At 37.3% G+C, this 19,174-nt stretch overlaps 1 protein-coding gene across 1 annotated transcript in view; it reads right to left on the bottom strand.

The window, feature by feature from the left end:
* The window catches only part of EPHA4 (EPH receptor A4), a gene marked incomplete at its 5' end in the record, with an annotated part of 180,299 nt that overhangs the window by 86,020 nt on the left and 75,105 nt on the right, over positions 1-19,174 (bottom strand). Inside the window, one exon of the mRNA XM_081328820.1 lies at positions 2,437-2,775. Within this exon, the coding sequence (XP_081184946.1) occupies positions 2,437-2,775 (339 nt within the window). The remainder of the gene's footprint in view (positions 1-2,436; positions 2,776-19,174) is intronic.

Here is a 19,174-nt window from a genome sequence, read left to right as displayed (position 1 = left end):
ATCATAAGTCAATTTTTTCACTGCTGTTGTAATTTTGAACAGTCACTAAATAAATGGTTGTAAGTCAAGGACTACCTGTATCTCAGGGAGGACAAAAAAATGTAGGCTTAACCAACCCATCAAAGTTAAAGAACTGAAAAAAGTTTTAAAATCTTTAGACTAGAAAATCTAATCCAAAGTAATAAATCATAAGCATACAAGCTGGCTACTAAAAGCATGTACTAGAGACAAATCCATTCGACCTGTCATTAGTTTACCTGTTGGATAGTAAGTTTACTGTAAAAAAATTGCTAGTTGAAGCACTAGTATAATCAACTATTATCCACATTTATATACTATGTAAACTAATATCAGTTCCTACAGAGTGTCACATATATTTTTAATAAAACCTTATCAAGTTGAATTAAGACAAGCTATCATTTTAAATATCAATCTTCAAACAAAGATGCATCTGATAGTCTTACTGAGATAGAATTTATAAGTGTAGAAACACAAATCATTAAGAAAGCAACATATGCATATGTTCACTTTAAATACAAAATGGTATTTATATATTGTTATTTAAGCCTGCACTTCTTGATACTAAAAAGAAGATTGCAAATGTTTTATTTGGAAGCACACATACAAACCCACACATACTGTATAAGCAGGAATATGCATCTTCTGTCAGGTCCAGATCATTTAAGGCAATCTTGAAACTCCTAATATGCCTCTGAGGCAGGAAGGGAGGAGTCCCAGGGGTTCATTATATAGAAGGAATCTCTTGAAGCATACTTTTTGCACTTCACAAATAAAGAACAATCTTGGAAGGCCAACTACAGTGTTTAAATTTAACCAAGTTGATAAAATAGAAAATATCCATGATTACCAATCTATATCTTTGTGACTATAGTACTATATTTTTATTTACAGTGGAAACAAACACTGTGATAATCATTTTGCTAAAGCAGCCTATTATTCTGCTTCCAACCCTACAAATATTAATATAAATATTATTAGTAAAGTATCAAATTGTTTCCACTTAAAGGCATATGCATTATGCAATTGCCTAGGAAATACTTATACGGTTGGGCTTTGCTTCATTAAAACTAAATAGTATTACAAATTGTATAATTACAATGTTGGTGCAAATAAAAGGTCAGATATTTTACTATAATTACTGAGAATTTTTCATTTGTGTTGGATTGCCACCTTTTGATTTAGAAGCCAACTTGGTTTTTTAAATGCTACATATGGTTGATGAAAGCAAATTACTGATATATTTACCCAGAAATTAATCTTTATATTATTTATAGCATATATAATTATATTCTGGTCAAAATAATATTATTTTAGAACAATGATAATCACTGATTTAATTTCAGTGATAGTTTGGAGGGGATATAATTTTTAGAAGCCAAAATTTGAGTATACTCTGAAGCTAATTTATCTTTGTACTTTATTCCTTGGAATCTACTTTACTTATCTTATATATAAAAAGAAGCAAATTTATGGCTGAAGGCTGCAAAGTTCTGCCCAAGAAAGAATAGGATGCATTTCAGTAAAAAGTAATATTTTCTATATCATATGACTCCTGATATCCTCACAGATTAGTATACACAGTCAAGTATATACAGCCAAAGAGACACAATGACTGTGAATATATTTCACAATTTTAACATTGTGTTAAAGTATATCACAGTATGTGTTTTCCTTCTCTTTGTTATAGCCTGTTGAAATGATTGCTAGGTGATAGTAGAAAAAAGCAAAAAGTGTTCTGACTGCTGGATGCAGAGAATTTGCACTGGGGAAAACATTATTTTCTTACACAATTTATAAATACTGGCGTTCTGATCCACATCTGATCCACAGCAAAAGCCTGCCTTCTCCTTGCATCCCTCAATTTATAAAACATAGCTTCCTATCCCTCTTGATATTTAAAGATTATGTCAGCAGAACAAATTAAGTAAGAAGAATACATCCTTGAAAGCAACCCATCAAACTGTATTTGCCGCAATATCTTACATTCTAAAAATATGTATTTCAATGGCAGAGACCAACTTGGGACTCAAGCTGCCTTCTGCTAAATTGGTAATTTTGTGACTGGCCATGCCCACAGTTTCAGCCATTTGGTGATTAGATAAATCTTCTAGGGTAAGAATTTCAAGAACAAATCCAAAATATACTATTAAAATTTCAAATGTGCCCTCTTCCCTCCAAAATTGTTACTACTTCCAAAAGTGCTTTTTCAAGAGGCAACTGGACTTTCTTTGTTTTCCCTTGAAGACATTTTGCTGTTCATCTCTTCTTGGATGAGAAGCGAAATTCTTCAAGGAAAAACAAAGTCCAGTTGCCTCTTGAAAAAAACACCATTGGGACAACCATGACCTGGATGACTGAGAATTGGCAGAGACACCTCCAATGAATGGGAAAATTAAAGTATAATAAAACATTTACCTGCTTGATTAGTGGTCACAGTGACAGACACAGCTTGGTCTTGGCTTGGATTTTGCTTGGATACTCCATTCACTGCCCATATTTCAAAGGTGTAATTAGTATGAGCCAAAAGGTCAGTAATGGAAACCCTAGTGGACTTCAAACCATTCTGCTGAGGGCTGAAGTGAACACCACTCCCACAGGATCGGCAGCGGTTCAGATCACTAGCTCCACATCTCTTACACACCACATTGTAAGAGACATCTTCACGACCACCTTTGTTCTGGGGGGCACTCCACTCCAAATTCACTGATGTCTCATTGACATTGGAAATCAAGTTCTCGGGAGCAGATGGAGGGCCTGCAAAAAAAAGCATCCTTTTTTAATTACCTAAATAAAATAAACATATAGGAAGCCTCTTTAGAGAACTATCTACACAGGATTATGTAACTTCTTTGGATTCAATTGGCACTTCGAACATTATGCTATGTGCTGATCTCCACAAAGAGTAGAGAGTTCAGGACAAACAGATACACTTAGGATAAATACTACATTTAAATTCAGTTCATTTAAATACTTGTAAATTGTTACTTGAATAGATTATCACTGCCTACATGCATATATTGTACATCTTGTACAAGAGCCTTGGTGGAGCAGTGGGCTAATGCCTCCTTAAGTAACACCAGCTGCCTGCAATTAGTGCAGGTTAGCATCCCACCAGGCTCAAGGTTGACTCAGCCTTCCATCCTTCCGAGGTAGGTAAAATGAGGACCCAGATTGTTGGGGGCAATTAAGCTGACTTTGTAATAACGCCGCTTGGGGGGGTGCGAAAGCCCTAATAAGCAGGCATATACATAGAATATAAAGGGACGCGGTGGCTCAGTGGGTTAGGACGCTGAGCTTGTCGATCGGAAGGTCGGCAGTTTGGCGGGTCGAATCCCGAGTGCCGTGTAGCAGAGTGAGTGCCTGTTACTCGTCCCAGCTTCTGCCAACCTAGCAGTTCGAAAGCACGTAAAAATGCAAGTAGAAAAATAGGAACCACTACGGTGGGAAGGTAACAGTGTTCCGTGCGCCTTTGGCGTCTAGTCATGCCGGCCACATGACCACGGAGACGTCCTCGGACAAGCGCTGGCTCTTCGGATTTGAAACGGAGATGAGCACCAGCCCCTAGGAGTCGGAAATGACTAGCATGCATGTGCGGGGGAACCTTTACCTTTACCTTTATACATAGAATGAAGGCTACTGCTAAGCTTGTAAGCCGCCCTGAGTCTTCGGAGAAGGGCGGGATATAAATGGAATTAAAATAAAAATAAAAAAAATCTTAGTCTGGAAAAAAACAGAACACAGCAACCAATTTCTGAATGTGCAAATTGTTGAACTAAGGCCCAAAGCAAGATCATAATACCCTTAAAATGAGGAGCAGGTGTTTGAATGAAATGGCTTTTTCCCCCTGTTATTTTATCCTGGCCCTTGTTTGATCATCTTCCTAATCTTGGTATTTACTAGTCACTGAACATCAAAAGTAAAAATAAGCAAACCTTTATGCAACTTTCACCCCTCACTTTTAAGTACTCATTATTCTAATCTTCCAGCCCCTTTCTAACTAGCATTTCTATATTAATTCATTTGGGATTTTTTGTGGAGAGAGGGTTGAGGAACATAGAAGGGGACTGGAGGGTTAATATATTCCAGGTAATGTCTGTATGGCTTCAAAGAGTCTGATATTACAGGTATGTGTAAGCTTGCATTTTGTACAAACCACACATATGTATAACTGGGTTCTGATTTAATATACTAAAGCACTAGATTGGTAAAGATGGCCTTTGGAAAGATGTAGAAGGATATCTATACCTGAGATACACATTTGGGAATGAGGAAAGATGTTGTTAATGGGGAAAAGGTGAGCAGTCTGTGTGGGAATAATATACATGCGCAAGTATATATGTGTATGGAAAGCCTAAAGAAAAAATATTGTAGCAGTGAGAAATATGTGCAAATATAAATGAGACAGCAGTAGTACTGTTTGCGAAAAAACATTTCATTGTGCATCTATGTGAGCATTAATGAAAGGAGATTGTTCTCCCTATAATTGGAAATTATGTAAATTGTCTTTGACATTCAATTCTTAAGCATATTTGCTGTCAGAAATGCTACATCTTGAGCTCCTTGAGAAAAGATGACATATACATCTGATTAATAAATTATTTTTGATGGGTTGCAAGGGTAAACATCTACACAGAAATCCCTACAAAGATGCCAGATAACAAATAGTTCCTTGTACTGAATGGTTCCTCCCAATTTCAGAATGGGTACATGTTAAATCAATTACAACAGTTTTAGGGTTTAAAAACATAGCATCAGTCCAGTTCATAGTGATGCTCTTGAAGGGACTCAGTTCAATTTTATGTGTGAAAATGTGCTGCTCTGAATCAAGTACACCAATCAATAAATGTGCATGGGACAGAGAAGAGTAGAGCCCCAACAGAGAAGCAGTCAAGCAGAAAACAGAGAAAACTGATGCTTGCAGAATGCTTGCATAGTTCCATTCAGGTGGTGGAGAGGAAATCACCAAATTCAACCCTATTTAGTCTACATGGATGTTAATTCAAAAGAAAAAGAAAGGTAACACAAATCTTCTTTGGTATAGCCAGCAAACAGCTTAAGCAACAAAAGAAAAATTCCAAAATATCTCTCCTGGCCAAACAGAAGAAATGAAGTGAGGACTATTTCAGGTACTTATCACAACTCATGCATATTACACTAAATCTTAGCTCCCAAACACAATATGAGGCCTGAAGGCTAAAATGTGCTCACTATTTTCTTTGGTGCTCACTGACTGTTCAACTTACCATTTTTTTAAAAAAATATTATTGCAATTTTAAAAAATGGGAAACTAGCATACTACAAAGCACAGTACCAACCTCAAGCATAACCTAGTCTTTCATCAACGTCACTGGGCTATACACAGATGCCGGAAGCATTTTTGGAATATAAAACAATGAGTAGATGAGGCTTAAAGTTTTGTTTGCCTTCTGGCAAATAGGTGTTTGTTCCATTGCTGCACCTATCATGGCAATTTTTCTATGAAAGTATCAATATGTTCCTAAAATTCCAAATGTGTCCACTAAATCAAAACACTTGGGGATTTCCTTTTTAACACACAGACTTTTCATAGTTATAAACTTGGATGCTGGAATAAGATACATGTCAGACATTTAACTTGGTGCGAGGTTTTTGTTTTTAATGTTTATGGTTTTAATATTTTTAATGATTTTATATTGTTTTAATGCTGAAACTTTTTAAACTGTTGATTGGGAGCCATCCAGAGTTGGTATAAGATGGGCAGCTATATAAATGTCATATATACATACATATGTTCATGCATACATACAAACATGCATACATAAACATATTATTGTGGATGATCTATTCATTTTAATAGAATCTATATGGGAGTGTCCTTGTGGCATTAAAATAAGCCACAGTCATCCTTAAAATCCATTTTTGTAAATCTTGGAGCATTGTTCTCACAGACAAACTCAAAGGGCTAAAAAAAGTCGTAAGAGCACAACTCTAGGATTTCTTTCTCTCCTTCTCTCTCAGAAGGAAGAAACAAGGAAATGTGGCACGTTGTCAATGAGTGCAATATCTTTTTGAAGGAAATAGGCCTACCTGGAAAAGAAATACTTCCCACTTCACATATTGTCAAGCCACCACCTTTATTGAGAGAATCTGCAATAAAGATCCCAGTAGGCTTTTACAATTGACAAACCAAACAAGCCTGTCCTTTTGTTGATAATAAATCTTTTCTGACACACATTACCCTTTAAGAAACAAAACAATAACACTCTTCAAAAACATCAGTGAACAGACGTTGTTTAGAAAGACCTCTGAGCAATTACTATGACTAAGATTTTAATAGTGTCTGCCCAGACTACATTTTCATGAATAATCTGCTGAGCAAGTTATTCTGAGCAAATTCCTTGGGTGTGATTTGATGCTATCCTCAATTAAAGCTTTTTATAACTTGACCAGATGGAAATGTTGTTCTATATAGGATGCAATCTTATTTTCAAAGCAGTCTTCTACTGAGTTTAGTAATAACCAAAGTGATGGGTATTTTAATCCCTCAGCATCTCAGTTTTGAGGTAGTCTGTAGACTTTGAAAGACAAAGTTAATGGTGAACTAAAATTTCACTCCTTTTTTTCCTTCCCAATGGGGTGAGTTCAGTTGTTTTGGTACGCAGACAGGTTTTGATTACTGCTGATAATGAATCTCAGGAAATGGTGGAGAATTTGCACTATTCAAAGTGATATTTATGGGAAAAAATCCATTCAGCTCAATAAAAATATTATATTTTAAAAATATGTGCTTATTAATGAAATATAATAGCAAAAGAATATATTTACAACTTTAAATTATTTTTAATAAGTCTGCCCTTGAAGACTGCTTAGAAGCCATAGGTAATGCAGGAAGTGGTAACAAGGTTGTTACCTAGACCAAGGGTGTCAAAACTGCCGGCCCATGGGTTGCTTGCATCATATGGAGGCCATTCCCACCACAGCTGCAGCAATGCAAAAAAAGTTACAATACATCATGATACGTCACGATACGTCACGATATGATGCAGCAAGTTTGACACACGTGACCTGGACCATCCTTCAATTATTTTTACGTGGTTTTAACTTCTTTTATTGTTTTCTAATGCATTATAACCTGCTGTGAGATCTTCTAGATCAGGCATGTCAAACTGCCAGCCCACAGGCCAGATGCATCATACTGAAACCACACCTACCACATTGCCGGCAATGGGGAAAAAGTTGTGATACGTGTGCAATGTCACATGATGTCGCAAGTTTGACATGCCTGTTCTAGGTAGATTTCATAAATATTTAAAATAAATAAATCAAGGGAACAAAAGACAAGCTGGAGGATAAACCCATATCCAATATCTTCTATATTCTATTTCATCAAAATAACTCTCTTCTTTTTTGTGTTTTTCTTGAGCCTTCTTTTTAACACAATTAATGTCTAAACACCTAATAGTAACTGCACATGCAATAGCTTCAACTGTGCTCATTGAAGTGTCTCAGTAAGTGAATTTTGGCTTGTATTAAACATGACCTGGTATCAGTTTATTTAAACAGAATATTGCACTATTCAGACTTGCATTATCAGTTTATTTAAACAGAATATTGCACTATTCAGACTTGCATTAGTCACAACCTATCTGTTTGGCTCCTACATTACCAAGTCCGTAGTAGGGTTTCTGGGTTATGAAATCTGTAAACCCCCTCCTTCTTACACCTTTTTTGCAGGCATTTTCTTTGTCAATCTTTTTAACAAATTTTTATTATATTCATTTCATGTATACTTGGTACACAATATGTATAGTGTACACAGACACAAACACGAAGATAAAATCGCTGAACACAAGCACAGGATCAGCTGAAGAGAAAGGTGTAAGTTTTTGCAGACAGTATACTTCTCTTACTCCAACTGCTCAAGTGTTAGTTGCAAGAGACCCATAGAACAGTGAGCATAATAGAAAGATGTAAGGTAGTCACTTCATTCACTATTTTCTTTTCGATAGGTATCTTAGCCACTAAAAAACACATTGGAAACCAGTGAATACAAATGAATTATGGTTCTGCTATGCTGCAAGGTTTTGGGAGAAGAGAAAGCAGCCACATCATATAAGAATAAGATGAAAGTGACAGAGGTTTGTTGTTTTTCTGGTTTATGCAAATATTCCCTTTTCCCTCAGTCTTCTGTACTCAGTCTATGCTATTTAGCAAAATTCTTAAATTTTAGTAGTTTTTTTAGGGACCCAAGCTGGGAAAATGTGGCAAAGAGGAAAGCGCCCTTCAATCACAGAATGTTTATTTATTGGATACACCGACTTGTTCAGAACAAGAAGACACCTAAACCTGTTTTAGTTGCTGTCATGAAAATATCACATTAATTATAGTCTATAAAAATCTAAGTAGAAACACTTTGGTGTAGTGATTAAGGCACCAGGACAGAAACCGGGAGACTGTGAGTTCTAATTCCACCTTGGATACAAAGCAAATTGTGTGATCTTGGGCCAGCCTCTCTCTCTCTCTCTCTCTCTCTCTCTCTCTCTCTCTCTCTCTCTCTCTCTCTCTCCCTCCCTCCCTCCCTCCCTCCCTCCCTCCCTCCCTCTCTCTTTCTCAACCACAGCAAGGAGACAAGCAAACCACAAGTGAAATCCTACCAAGAATATTACTGTGATTTTTCCAGGTAGTTGCCAGGAGTCGACATCAAGGGCACCCCCCCAAAAAAAAATACTTCCCAAAAAAGTCTATGAACATATAATCTAAAGTAAGGCACTTTTGTAAGGATTCCCTTCTCCTTCTCTTTATTTTGCATTTTAAAACCAGACTAGTAGTATTAAAAGATTGTTCCTAAAAAAAACAATTATGGTATCATAATCCTTCTTATTTGTCTCTCAACTTGAGTCACATCAGCATTCCATATTCTCCTATATCCATCTATGAGTTCAACAGAGAAAGCTACTGTTTGGTGTGATCTGCAATTATATATTTCTAACCTCGAATAAAAATGACATCATGCTCTACTTCAAGGATATTTTGCAGCTTCTTTTATTTAGCTGACCTTAGTAACACTTGCTTGATAACGATTGTGCTATTATTTCCCATATCTGCAAATCATTTGCTTGAAGGGGGGAAAGATAGAAGTAAAAAGAGAGAAAAAAATAAATGAAGCTATTAGTCTGATCTATATTTCGTATGAGAAATTTAATTCTGAAGATGCTAGGCATTAAATAACTGCCCTCTTTTATGAATCATATACTATTAGAGTATACTTTAAACATAAGCAAAATTAAAAGAACTAAAGCTAAAGCTCCAGCTGGCAGCACAAAATGTTTTTTTTCAGACTAGGCCTTATGAGGGAGAAAACTTAAACTGATTAATAGAAATAAAGAAGACCTAACAAAAAAACCCTGTTCAGTATCATTATTGTAGTACAGCAGGGGAAATGAGGGCTCAGATTTACAATACTGCTATGACAAGGACTAGATGATAAATCAGTATTTGAATCTTTCATTTATTGTGGACTATTATAATACACTCTCCATGATGCTGCCCGTGAAGTTAATGGAAGCTTCAACTGCTGAAAAATGTGGTTGCACATAGTTATGTATGTCACTAGAAGACAAATGTTACATCTCTGCTTCAAGAGCTCATTGGTTACCATTTTGCTTCCAAGTCCAATTCAAAGTCCTAATTTTGACCTTAAGACCCCTACATGATATGGGGCTAGTGAAATGAGGGACTGCCTCTTCCTCATTATATCTACCTGTTCCTTCAGGTCTGTTGGGAGAAGAATGCTGCAGATCCCACCTGCCAAAGAATTCCATCTGATGGGACCTAGGAAGCAAGCTTTTCTGAAGTGGCCCCTATCCCCTGGAACATCAACATCTGATGCAGGTGGGGAATGGAACTTGTTAAGTGAGACCCAGCTGTACTTCATTATATCTGCTTATTCCCCCCCCTTTTATTATTTTGTATTCCAATATGTTCCCTATCTCATCAGCCACCCCACACTTCTATAATTTATGTATTAATTTCTTAGACTAATTGTTTAAGACTTCATCTCAACTCTGTGCTGCAAGAAAGTCCAACTCCACTTGCAGGATAAATGGGAACTATGGACTCTTTCTTCCATGGCTTCAATCATCACATATTTTCTAAGCTGCCAAGAATGTATCAATACTGTCTTAAGGTTGAGAGCTTAAAGCCCTTCACATCAGCACTTCAATGTTAATCTCTTTCCCTCTTTTCTGTCATGAAAGACAGGTTATAAGCCACAACAAACAGTGTGGCTATGCAAGTTTGACTTTGAAAGGAAAAAAAAAGAACTATATGTGTGGCAGTTATTTTTTTCTTCTTGGTCATCTAATATTGGGAGTGAATTTCCCCCATTAAAGATTACTCTTACTTTACAGCTGTTTGTTCATTCTTGAACAATGGCTTTATATGTTTTTACAAGGGACATAACTGGGTACACTAAGTGTAGAAGTCACTTAAAATATCAACCATCAAGTACTTTCCATAGTATGTGAAAACCAGCAATATTGTAAATCAAATGATCAATCTGCAAAGCCAATTTGATCAGATGCTGGAAGTCCCACTCTTACCTAAGAGCTAGAAGAAAAGACCGGTTTTCAATGTTATTTTAAAGGGGGGGATGAGAGGCCATATTGATCACTGATACAGAAGGCCTATTTCCTGTATCCCCTTAGATGACACTGTGAAATCAAGAAGACCTGGAGAATGGACACACTGTCCTAATCATAAAGGATGTGTAGAAACTATAAGAGCTAGGCCATCTCTCACATACCTAGGACTTGCCATGAAAGGCTTTAGGAGGTGCTCCTTAAATTGCATCTAGAAGCAACTGGTTAGTCTTATCTAATTAAATCATGATTAAGAAAACATTAATTACAAAATGATCTAGCATTTGGAAACAGCAGCAAGAGCCTAGGGTTACATATATTGATACTAAACTTAAATTTGAAGTTTAAATTCTCAAAAAGCCAAAACATTGCCATCCATATCCAAGATACAGAAGTTGAAAGTTTCAGGAAAAATAGAAAAGTGTGCAGAAGTATAAGTCCAAGGAGAGAGAACCTTTGCTGATGTTTTTGCTTTTTACACATGAATGATGACTGGATATCACCAGTAGAAGCAGAATCTTGATTATTGGAGAAAAGCAACAGAAAAGCTGAGAAAACAATAAACATGAATAGGAATCTGTACCAAGAAAGACTCTGCTCAGAAGGTATGCAGGGTTACATTGGTTGATACTTGGGCAGGGGGTGGCCAAAAATAATAAATTAATAAGTAAATCTCAGAAAGCAATAAACCATTTCTGTATTGTTGCCAAGGAAATTATATAGGCATGATCTTGTCACTTGTAAGTTTTTAATTTTTTGAAGGAAATTTTTCTTATTGTCCATATGACCTACAGAAGAGGTGTAACCTTTACTCCCTAAAACACTATAAAATAAAACATGTAAATGGTGAAAGCCATGCAAGAGCTTGCTGCAAATGAAATCTTATGGATTTTATTGGTTGGTTGTTGGGAGAAAGGAGCACCAATATTATGACCAGAAATTACACAATAGCATCCAGAGCTAGAAAAAATGTACCAGTTCTTGTTACCGTATTTTCCGGCGTATAAGACGACTTTTTAACCCATGAAAATCACCTCAAAGGTTGGGGGGTCGTCTTATACGCCCAGTCATCTTATACGCCGGAAAAAAAACAGCGATCGGGCGGGAGCCGGCAGGACTGCCCTGCGCACGCGCGTGCTCCCCAGCTGTTAAGGAGCACTCCTTAGCAGCCGGGGAGTGCGCGCGTGTGCAGGACTGTCCTGCCGGCTCCCGCTCGACGCTCTTCCCTCTTGAGGCAGCATCCCTGAGGACTCCTTAGGAGCCGGGGAGCGAGGGAGCAGGAGAGCCAGCCAGCGAGCGAGCGCGCAGGCAGGTGGGCGAGCAGCACCTGCTTTCGCGCCGCACCGGAATTTCTCCCGCGCTCGCGCGCCGGCCTCCCAGATGCCCTTCGCGCAAGCTCCGGATGCTGCCGTGCGCCGCCAGCCTTTCTAGCGCGGCTTCATCTCTTTCGCGCTGTCTTGCAAGCGCCGCCACCGCCGCCCCTCAACGTGCATCCCCCCTCCGCAAGAGGGTGTCATTTGTCGTGAAAAAAAAATTGGAAGGGGAGAAAGCGCCCGACGTACGTGTGGGCTATAGGTAACCCAACCCTAGACCGTGGCAGCAGACGGCGTTGGGATAGGGGAGGCGAGGCGCGCGTTCTTCCTTCCCTCTGAAGAGGCAGCCCCGGCAGTTCTTCTTCCACCGGGCTTACTCCGTTTGCTGAATCTTTGTAGTTACTTAAGTAAGTGCTAGGTATTTTTAATAGGTCGCATCCTTTCTTTTCTCCACGTATTGGCACCTCGCCTTTCTACGCTCTTACGTCTCTGGCTCTGTGTTTGAATACACCTACATGCTGCACGCACCGGTAACTTTAACAAGCCAAGATGACGTCAAAATGATTGTACCACTGATACGACAAAATCAGTGTACCATTGATATGAGGGTTTGGTCATTAGCATTCCTCCACATGCCTCCCTTTCCCCGACCCGTGAATCCTTTGCAAACACACATGATAACCATCAAAATCCCTTTTCAGGGCAAACCATATTATGAATTCTCTTTCCCCCCCCCCCAGCATTTTCTTACATAAATTAGTCCTAAGGAGTGCTCGTTAACAGCTGGGGAGCGCGCGCGTGCGCAGGACTGCCCTGCCGGCTCCCGCCAGACACTTTTCCCTCTTGAGGCAGCATCGCTCCCCGGCTCCTAAGGAGTCCTCGGGGATGCTGCCTCAAGAGGGAAGAGCATCGGGCGGGAGCCGGCAGGACAGTCCTGCACACGCGCGCACATGCGCACACTCCCCGGCTGCTAAGGAATGCTCCTTAACAGCTGGGGAGCGCGCGCATGTGCAGGACTGCCCTGCTGGCTCCCGCCAGACGCCAGCCTGCCCTGCTTTCTCCACAGTGAGAGGGGAGGGCATGCCTTCCCAGGCTCGCTGATTTTCCGGCTTATAAGACGAAAAATCTTGAAAATCATCTCAAAAGTTGGGGGGTCATCTTATACGCCCAGTCGTCTTATACGCCGGAAAATACGGTACATAAAATCAAGCTTACAAAAAAAGCTAACTAGAGGGGGCGGGGGAAATCACTGGGAAATTCAAATCCTGCTCAGATTTTAAAACATACTAATTCTATCTAATTTACTTTGTCTACTCACAGTGAATTAAATTACAGATAAACCCACTGCAAGCTTTGGTTTGTATGTTTAGAATTAATGGGAAATGGGAAATATCACAGGAAGCTACATAAAGAAAAGATAGTCAATATCCTTTCAAGGCTCTTCTTGTAATAAGCTTGATTACTTATAGTTCTTGTATGCCCACCAGTGATCTCAACATTGTGTAAGCAGACATCTGAAATTGGATGTAAAAAGTATGTTAAATAAAACAAAGCTGGATCTTTTGCAAAAAATAAAGAAAAATACTCTGCTTGGGTTTTTTTATACACAATGGCTTAATGAAAATTCCTTGGGTCCATTTGCACGTAATATTTAGACTTCTGTCTAGAGCTCTTGACCTTGGAAACAAGGTAAGGGCCATTCACATTTTCACAACAGAGTCACTCAAGCACTCGTGGAATCCATGCTGAGTTTCACTGTAGATTGCCCATCATTTCATTATGCTTCATTATGCTGATAACTGTCAGAAAGCATTAGAAGCAGAGGTTTTGAGTAATAGGACTGAAATGGTAATTTAAAAACAATATCCTTTCTAAGGGGGATATAAACAGTGAGCTACATTTAGCTATAAAAAGGCAAAACAACTTAAATTATACCCTCAGTTTATAGGGAGGCCCTTTTTCAATTCCATAGCAATCTGAAGTGAACATAGAGGTTTTAGAAAAAGACACTAATTTTCTACAGCTTTTGAAAATGTGGAGTCTTTAACCTAAGTTCCCTTTTCCAAAGGATTTTACAGGGAGATTATTTTATAATGTCAATCAATTGCTCTTTGTTTGGATAGCCCAAGAGACCAAATTATTCACTATCATTTACAAAGAGAGGGTTTTACATTAGGCTTTCAAGATAGATTAATATTAATTACCTTGACCAATATTAATTACCTTGACCTCATTTAGATTAATATGTTTGATCAAATAAGTATCTCTCCTATATGCTAACATAACTCAACGATAGACAGTATGACACATAAATAGAAAGAAATAATATTTGGGTGATTTTTTAAATTGCTGGTATATTCTGGATTGTTTAATACCATGGTATTGTTTTACATGGTTCTGAATTGATTTTAACCTTGGCATTTTATTTTTATCTGATTTTTTATTATCAGTGATGTTATTCTCTACTTTAGAAATTACCAGAATCAAATTTCATGAAAAATAAATTAACAAAATAAGTCATCAAGATAAATGAAAATTATCATTTTAATATTGATGTTCTAAATGGTATCGTTCTCATTTACAGAAAAACTACATTTTCTAGAGGAGTAATCTCCAAAACAACTGAAAGACAAATCCTTTGTAATAAAGCAAAAATATGTGAAATTACATATATATTGTTCTTCAATATCACATTTTATCAAGTTACTGTACTTTGCCCTTAAACTATTTTCTTTATGCTCCTGGCAGTAAGCATTCTATTCTGACAGCTCTGAGTAGTTAGTTAGGCTAGAATAATAACTGGCCATTCATTCCAGTTTTATCTATCAACATATACCTTTCAGCTATCTGTCTGCAGAATTAATATCTGTATGCTTGGAGATATTTTGCTCCTATCACTTATATGTAGGCTTCTTATGAGCTACTCAAGCCGTGCTCATATTTGAGTATATAAGTGAAGAGAATATATGCTAGAATGCTATAAGTATGTAAATCAGAATGCCAGGCTCAAACAGAGGCTATTTAGTATATAAAATACCTACAATATAGTATTTTCAATAAGAATGGATTCATTCTGCAAAAGATCTGAAGCCAGTGTGCATCATCCCACAATTTATGCCTAGAAGAGGACATGTGATTAGCTTTGCAAGAAGGGAACATTGCCAAGCTAACCCTGATAACTAACCCACCCACAAGATAGGGGTCATTGAGTCCCATTTATTTAGTGGATTATGAGGTAAATGGAGAGTAATATCCCCAGCAAAACTAATGGCACACGGTCACTCTGCACTCTGAGGACACCTCTTCCATAACTATGCAAACTTCTTCACTGCAAACACTCCCTTCGCCTCCTCCTCTTTCATCACTGATCTCCACTGAGGGCTTGCAGTGCTCAATTTTTATGATCTATGAGACTCTCATGTGCACTCTTCACCAGCAGGAACTTGCAAATTTAATCAGTCTTAAATCGCCCACCATATGCTGCCAAACTAGCAGCTCTGGCATTCACATTGGATATCCACTTAGGTCAAGTCATAAACATAAAAACTGTGCAACTGATTTAAAAAGAGTATTCAGGGATTATACGATTCAAAATTTTAAAAAGAGACAGATGCTTAAGTTATAGTCTGGATAATGGCAATGCTATTGATTTGTATTGTGTGCACACTAGCCAATTCATAAAATTAAACTTCCAATTTTCTAATTTATCTTAGGGAGTTATATAAAAAGGGCAGTACTAGAAAGAATTCTAGTTTATTTCCTGCTACTGTGAAATTCAAACAAAACAGAATTAATTAAAGTCCACTTCTTCTGATTTGGAAAAGTAAGATGTAGAAGCAAGGTAGCTATTTCCATGGTTAAAGCAACTATTACATATAGTACAATGATAGAAACATGAGAATAGCAAGAAAATAAAACAAATAATTAACGATATGTCTTTCTCCCCTCTGCAAAACTAAGGGGAGAGTAATTTCCTACACATTCCAGGTGTTTTTCTTCAAATTATCCAATATTACTTTTTTTACATAGCTTAATAGTGAACGGAAATCTGATTTTACAAGCCAATGGAGCAAAGTGTATATTTTTGCTAGAAGAATGGGTCTTAGATTCTATGTTTTATTTCTTCATTAGGGGGCCGTCACACTGAGTGATTACTAAATGCAAGGCTGAATGAGACTATTGGAGTAAAAGACAGCATAATGAACAAAGAAGGTTCTTGATTATTATAGCTGTCAGCACACAAGAATTGGGTTTATCACCTGGTTTAACCAACTGGTAAAAAAAACTAAGATAAATGTGAAAGGCCCTCTGCTGTTTGTGTGCTTTTCTATTTCTCCTGGTTAAACAAGTTAAGTGAAATAAGCAGCTTTTTTTTTTGAAACAAGTATTTAAATGACATTTCTCCACCATTCCACCATGCACACTGATACAATTTTGAATAGCCAATTTTGCATTTAATTTTGTGACTCTTGTTTTGACAGAAACCAACTCTTACCTAAATATTTATTTTATCTTTATTTTTATTTATTTTGCACTGTCATTATTTGTAAACAGAAGTTCATATTCATAGTTCTTTAGAGTCGGTACAATGTACTGGTTTTGGCATTAGGGGGGTGTTTGTGTGTGTGTGTGTATGTTTGAGTACTAGTGACCCTCACCCATGGAATTTACTGAGTCACTTTGGAAAAGTCCCTCTTTTTCAGTCCACCTTACCAGTGGTGGGATTCAAATATACAAACAACTGGTTCTTTGTGTGGATGCCGCTTCCAGAAGTCCATTATGGGCCTGGGCAACAAAAAATTAGCTACTGGTTCTGCCGAACTGGTGCAAACTGGCTGAATCCCACAACTGTACCTTATCACAGAGTGTTTGGAAAGACAGTGGAGCAGGTCTTGTATTCCATTTAGATACACACACATATTAAAAATGCTAATACTAATCACTAATAGTTAAAACTATCACCAGTCTGAGTACTGAAATATGAAAAGAATACATTTTATGGAAGTTACCTAGCTTCAGAGTTCTTTCAGGAACTTCCCAAATCTAATAATATGTATCTGTTTTGACCTCAAAATACATACTTCATACATACATATATATACCTACTTACAAAATACATAAATACATACTTCAAATACATGCAACAGAAAGAGCTAGCCAGATTTGAAAAGATGGTAAAAAATAAATACATACACAAAACAGTTTGAAATATTTCAAATTAGAATAATTTTACTTTTACTCTCCAGATGTCCTGGACTTGGCTATTATAATGCCAGTTTCTTGTTGAAGAAATTATGAACTTGAAACTTTGGTATATTTTGAAGAAAATAACCTGGACAAAGCTATCTTAAAAGGTATTGGAAAATCAGCATAATTTCATCTAGAAGTGGATAGAGGTTAGTTGTCAAAAATGTATACAGTGAGGAGAGTATATCTCAGGGACACCTGTTTCTCTTGATATATTGTAGGATAATACTAATTATAACAACTGGTAACTTGTCTGTGATTGTTTTCATTAATGTTAGTGCTGCATCATTAGGAATTTATACTTGATTGGCTTGATTATTCTTGGGTTTAGATATGCTTGAATGCATTGTTTAGTGGACAGTTATTCCTCGTGGAACATTATCACACACACAATGGTTCTGAAAAGTTCTGGCTTGTATGAAGAAATATCCTGGATATTCTTCCCAACATAAATGCTTGAACTCTTTCCAGGGTTATTTAATGAGGTATATACCATATGTAACCCTCCAGGTAATATTGAAATGACCAGTGATGAAGGATATTAGGAGTTATTGAGTTTCATCTTAGACTGTTGATAATATGAATAGGGGTCTCTGGCTTATTGTTCCCGAACAAGTCAGACATTGGAAGTCAATAAAAAAAACTACATTTACATGCTACAGATTTTAGGAACAAATGTTTAGCTGCTCATGTGGTTTGTTTAGCCTTTTTCAGGAAGAAGCCAAGAGGGAGCACTTAAGTGTGGTGCCCGGATGTTTGTTTTGGAGTGTTTCACCTGGATGGCTTTTTACTCAAAAACTGTTATATGCTCTCTTTATTAAATATTGTGGATCATTTTGCAGGTGAAAAAACTACTTATGACTACTTGGATATGACCCCGTAGTCTTCTTAGAAATTATTTGCTATTGCTTTCTCCCAGAGTGTTTTCAATGGCCTCCTTTGGCCATTGTAGTCCTGGGATTTTTTGAGTCTTCCCTCCAAGTACTAATCAGGACTAACACTGCTTAGTTGTTTTGGGATCAACCAAATCTGCTACAGGCTGCAACTACTATTTCCATTCAAAAGGGACTGGCTAAAATAAATAATTTGCTTTGGACAAAACTTACAACCTGTCTCCAAGATAAATATTTTCCCTAAGATCCAATACATGAGCAACAACTAAAGTTGTTATTGCTTTGCCTATCCACATTCTGCTCTTTTCTTTTCTTGATGCTCTTCCAGCTCAAATGTTTGTCTTGACTGTTGAGGAGAGGAGAGGAGAGCAGAGCAGAGCAGAGCAGAGGGAAGGGGAGGAGAGGGGAGGGGAGGGGAGAGGAGGAAGAGAGGAGAGGAGAGGAAAGGGAAGGGAAGGGGAAAGAGGACAGATGAGACAGTATGCCATGGCTGACTTCTAGAGAATCAATTTAAACCTGTAGTTTATTTATCAAAATATTGGGATATAGCTTTCAAATTTTTTTAACTCGCAAAATATGTCTATCTTCAACTGCACTTTTAATAAACTCTCTTATATAACTAGGCCCTTATTCACTCAAGCTTCAATTTATCCTTTCTTCAACTTCCAGCCCCTCAAATTCTTCCAACATCTAACCACATTTCAGTGGGTTTGGAAATATCTCCTTTTTATTGTGGCAAGACAATTAAATACAAACTAGCTCCTGGCATGTTTAAATGACATGCTTTTTAGAATTTGGCTATTCACAGCACTGTGAATTGATAATTATGTGGTCAGAGAACTAAACAAAAGAACACTAATGTTTCCTGATAGTTAGGAATTTTAATCAAATCTTTGGAATAGGAATCAGATTTTAAAAAGATGACACACAGACAGCACGGGAGCACATTTGCAACTTGGAGCAAGTTTTGTTTAAATTGAAATAAAAAGCGTTATGAAAAAGAAAGATATAAGAGTTTAAATATGGCATTATCTAAAACTGAAGTATAGCTTAAAGAAGGTACAAATATAGAATTAGAAAA

Source organism: Vipera berus, assembly GCF_964194415.1.
Source record: "Vipera berus genome assembly, chromosome: 5".
Taxonomy (NCBI): Eukaryota; Metazoa; Chordata; class Lepidosauria; order Squamata; family Viperidae; genus Vipera; species Vipera berus.
This window is presented reverse-complemented; position numbering and strand designations above follow the sequence as displayed.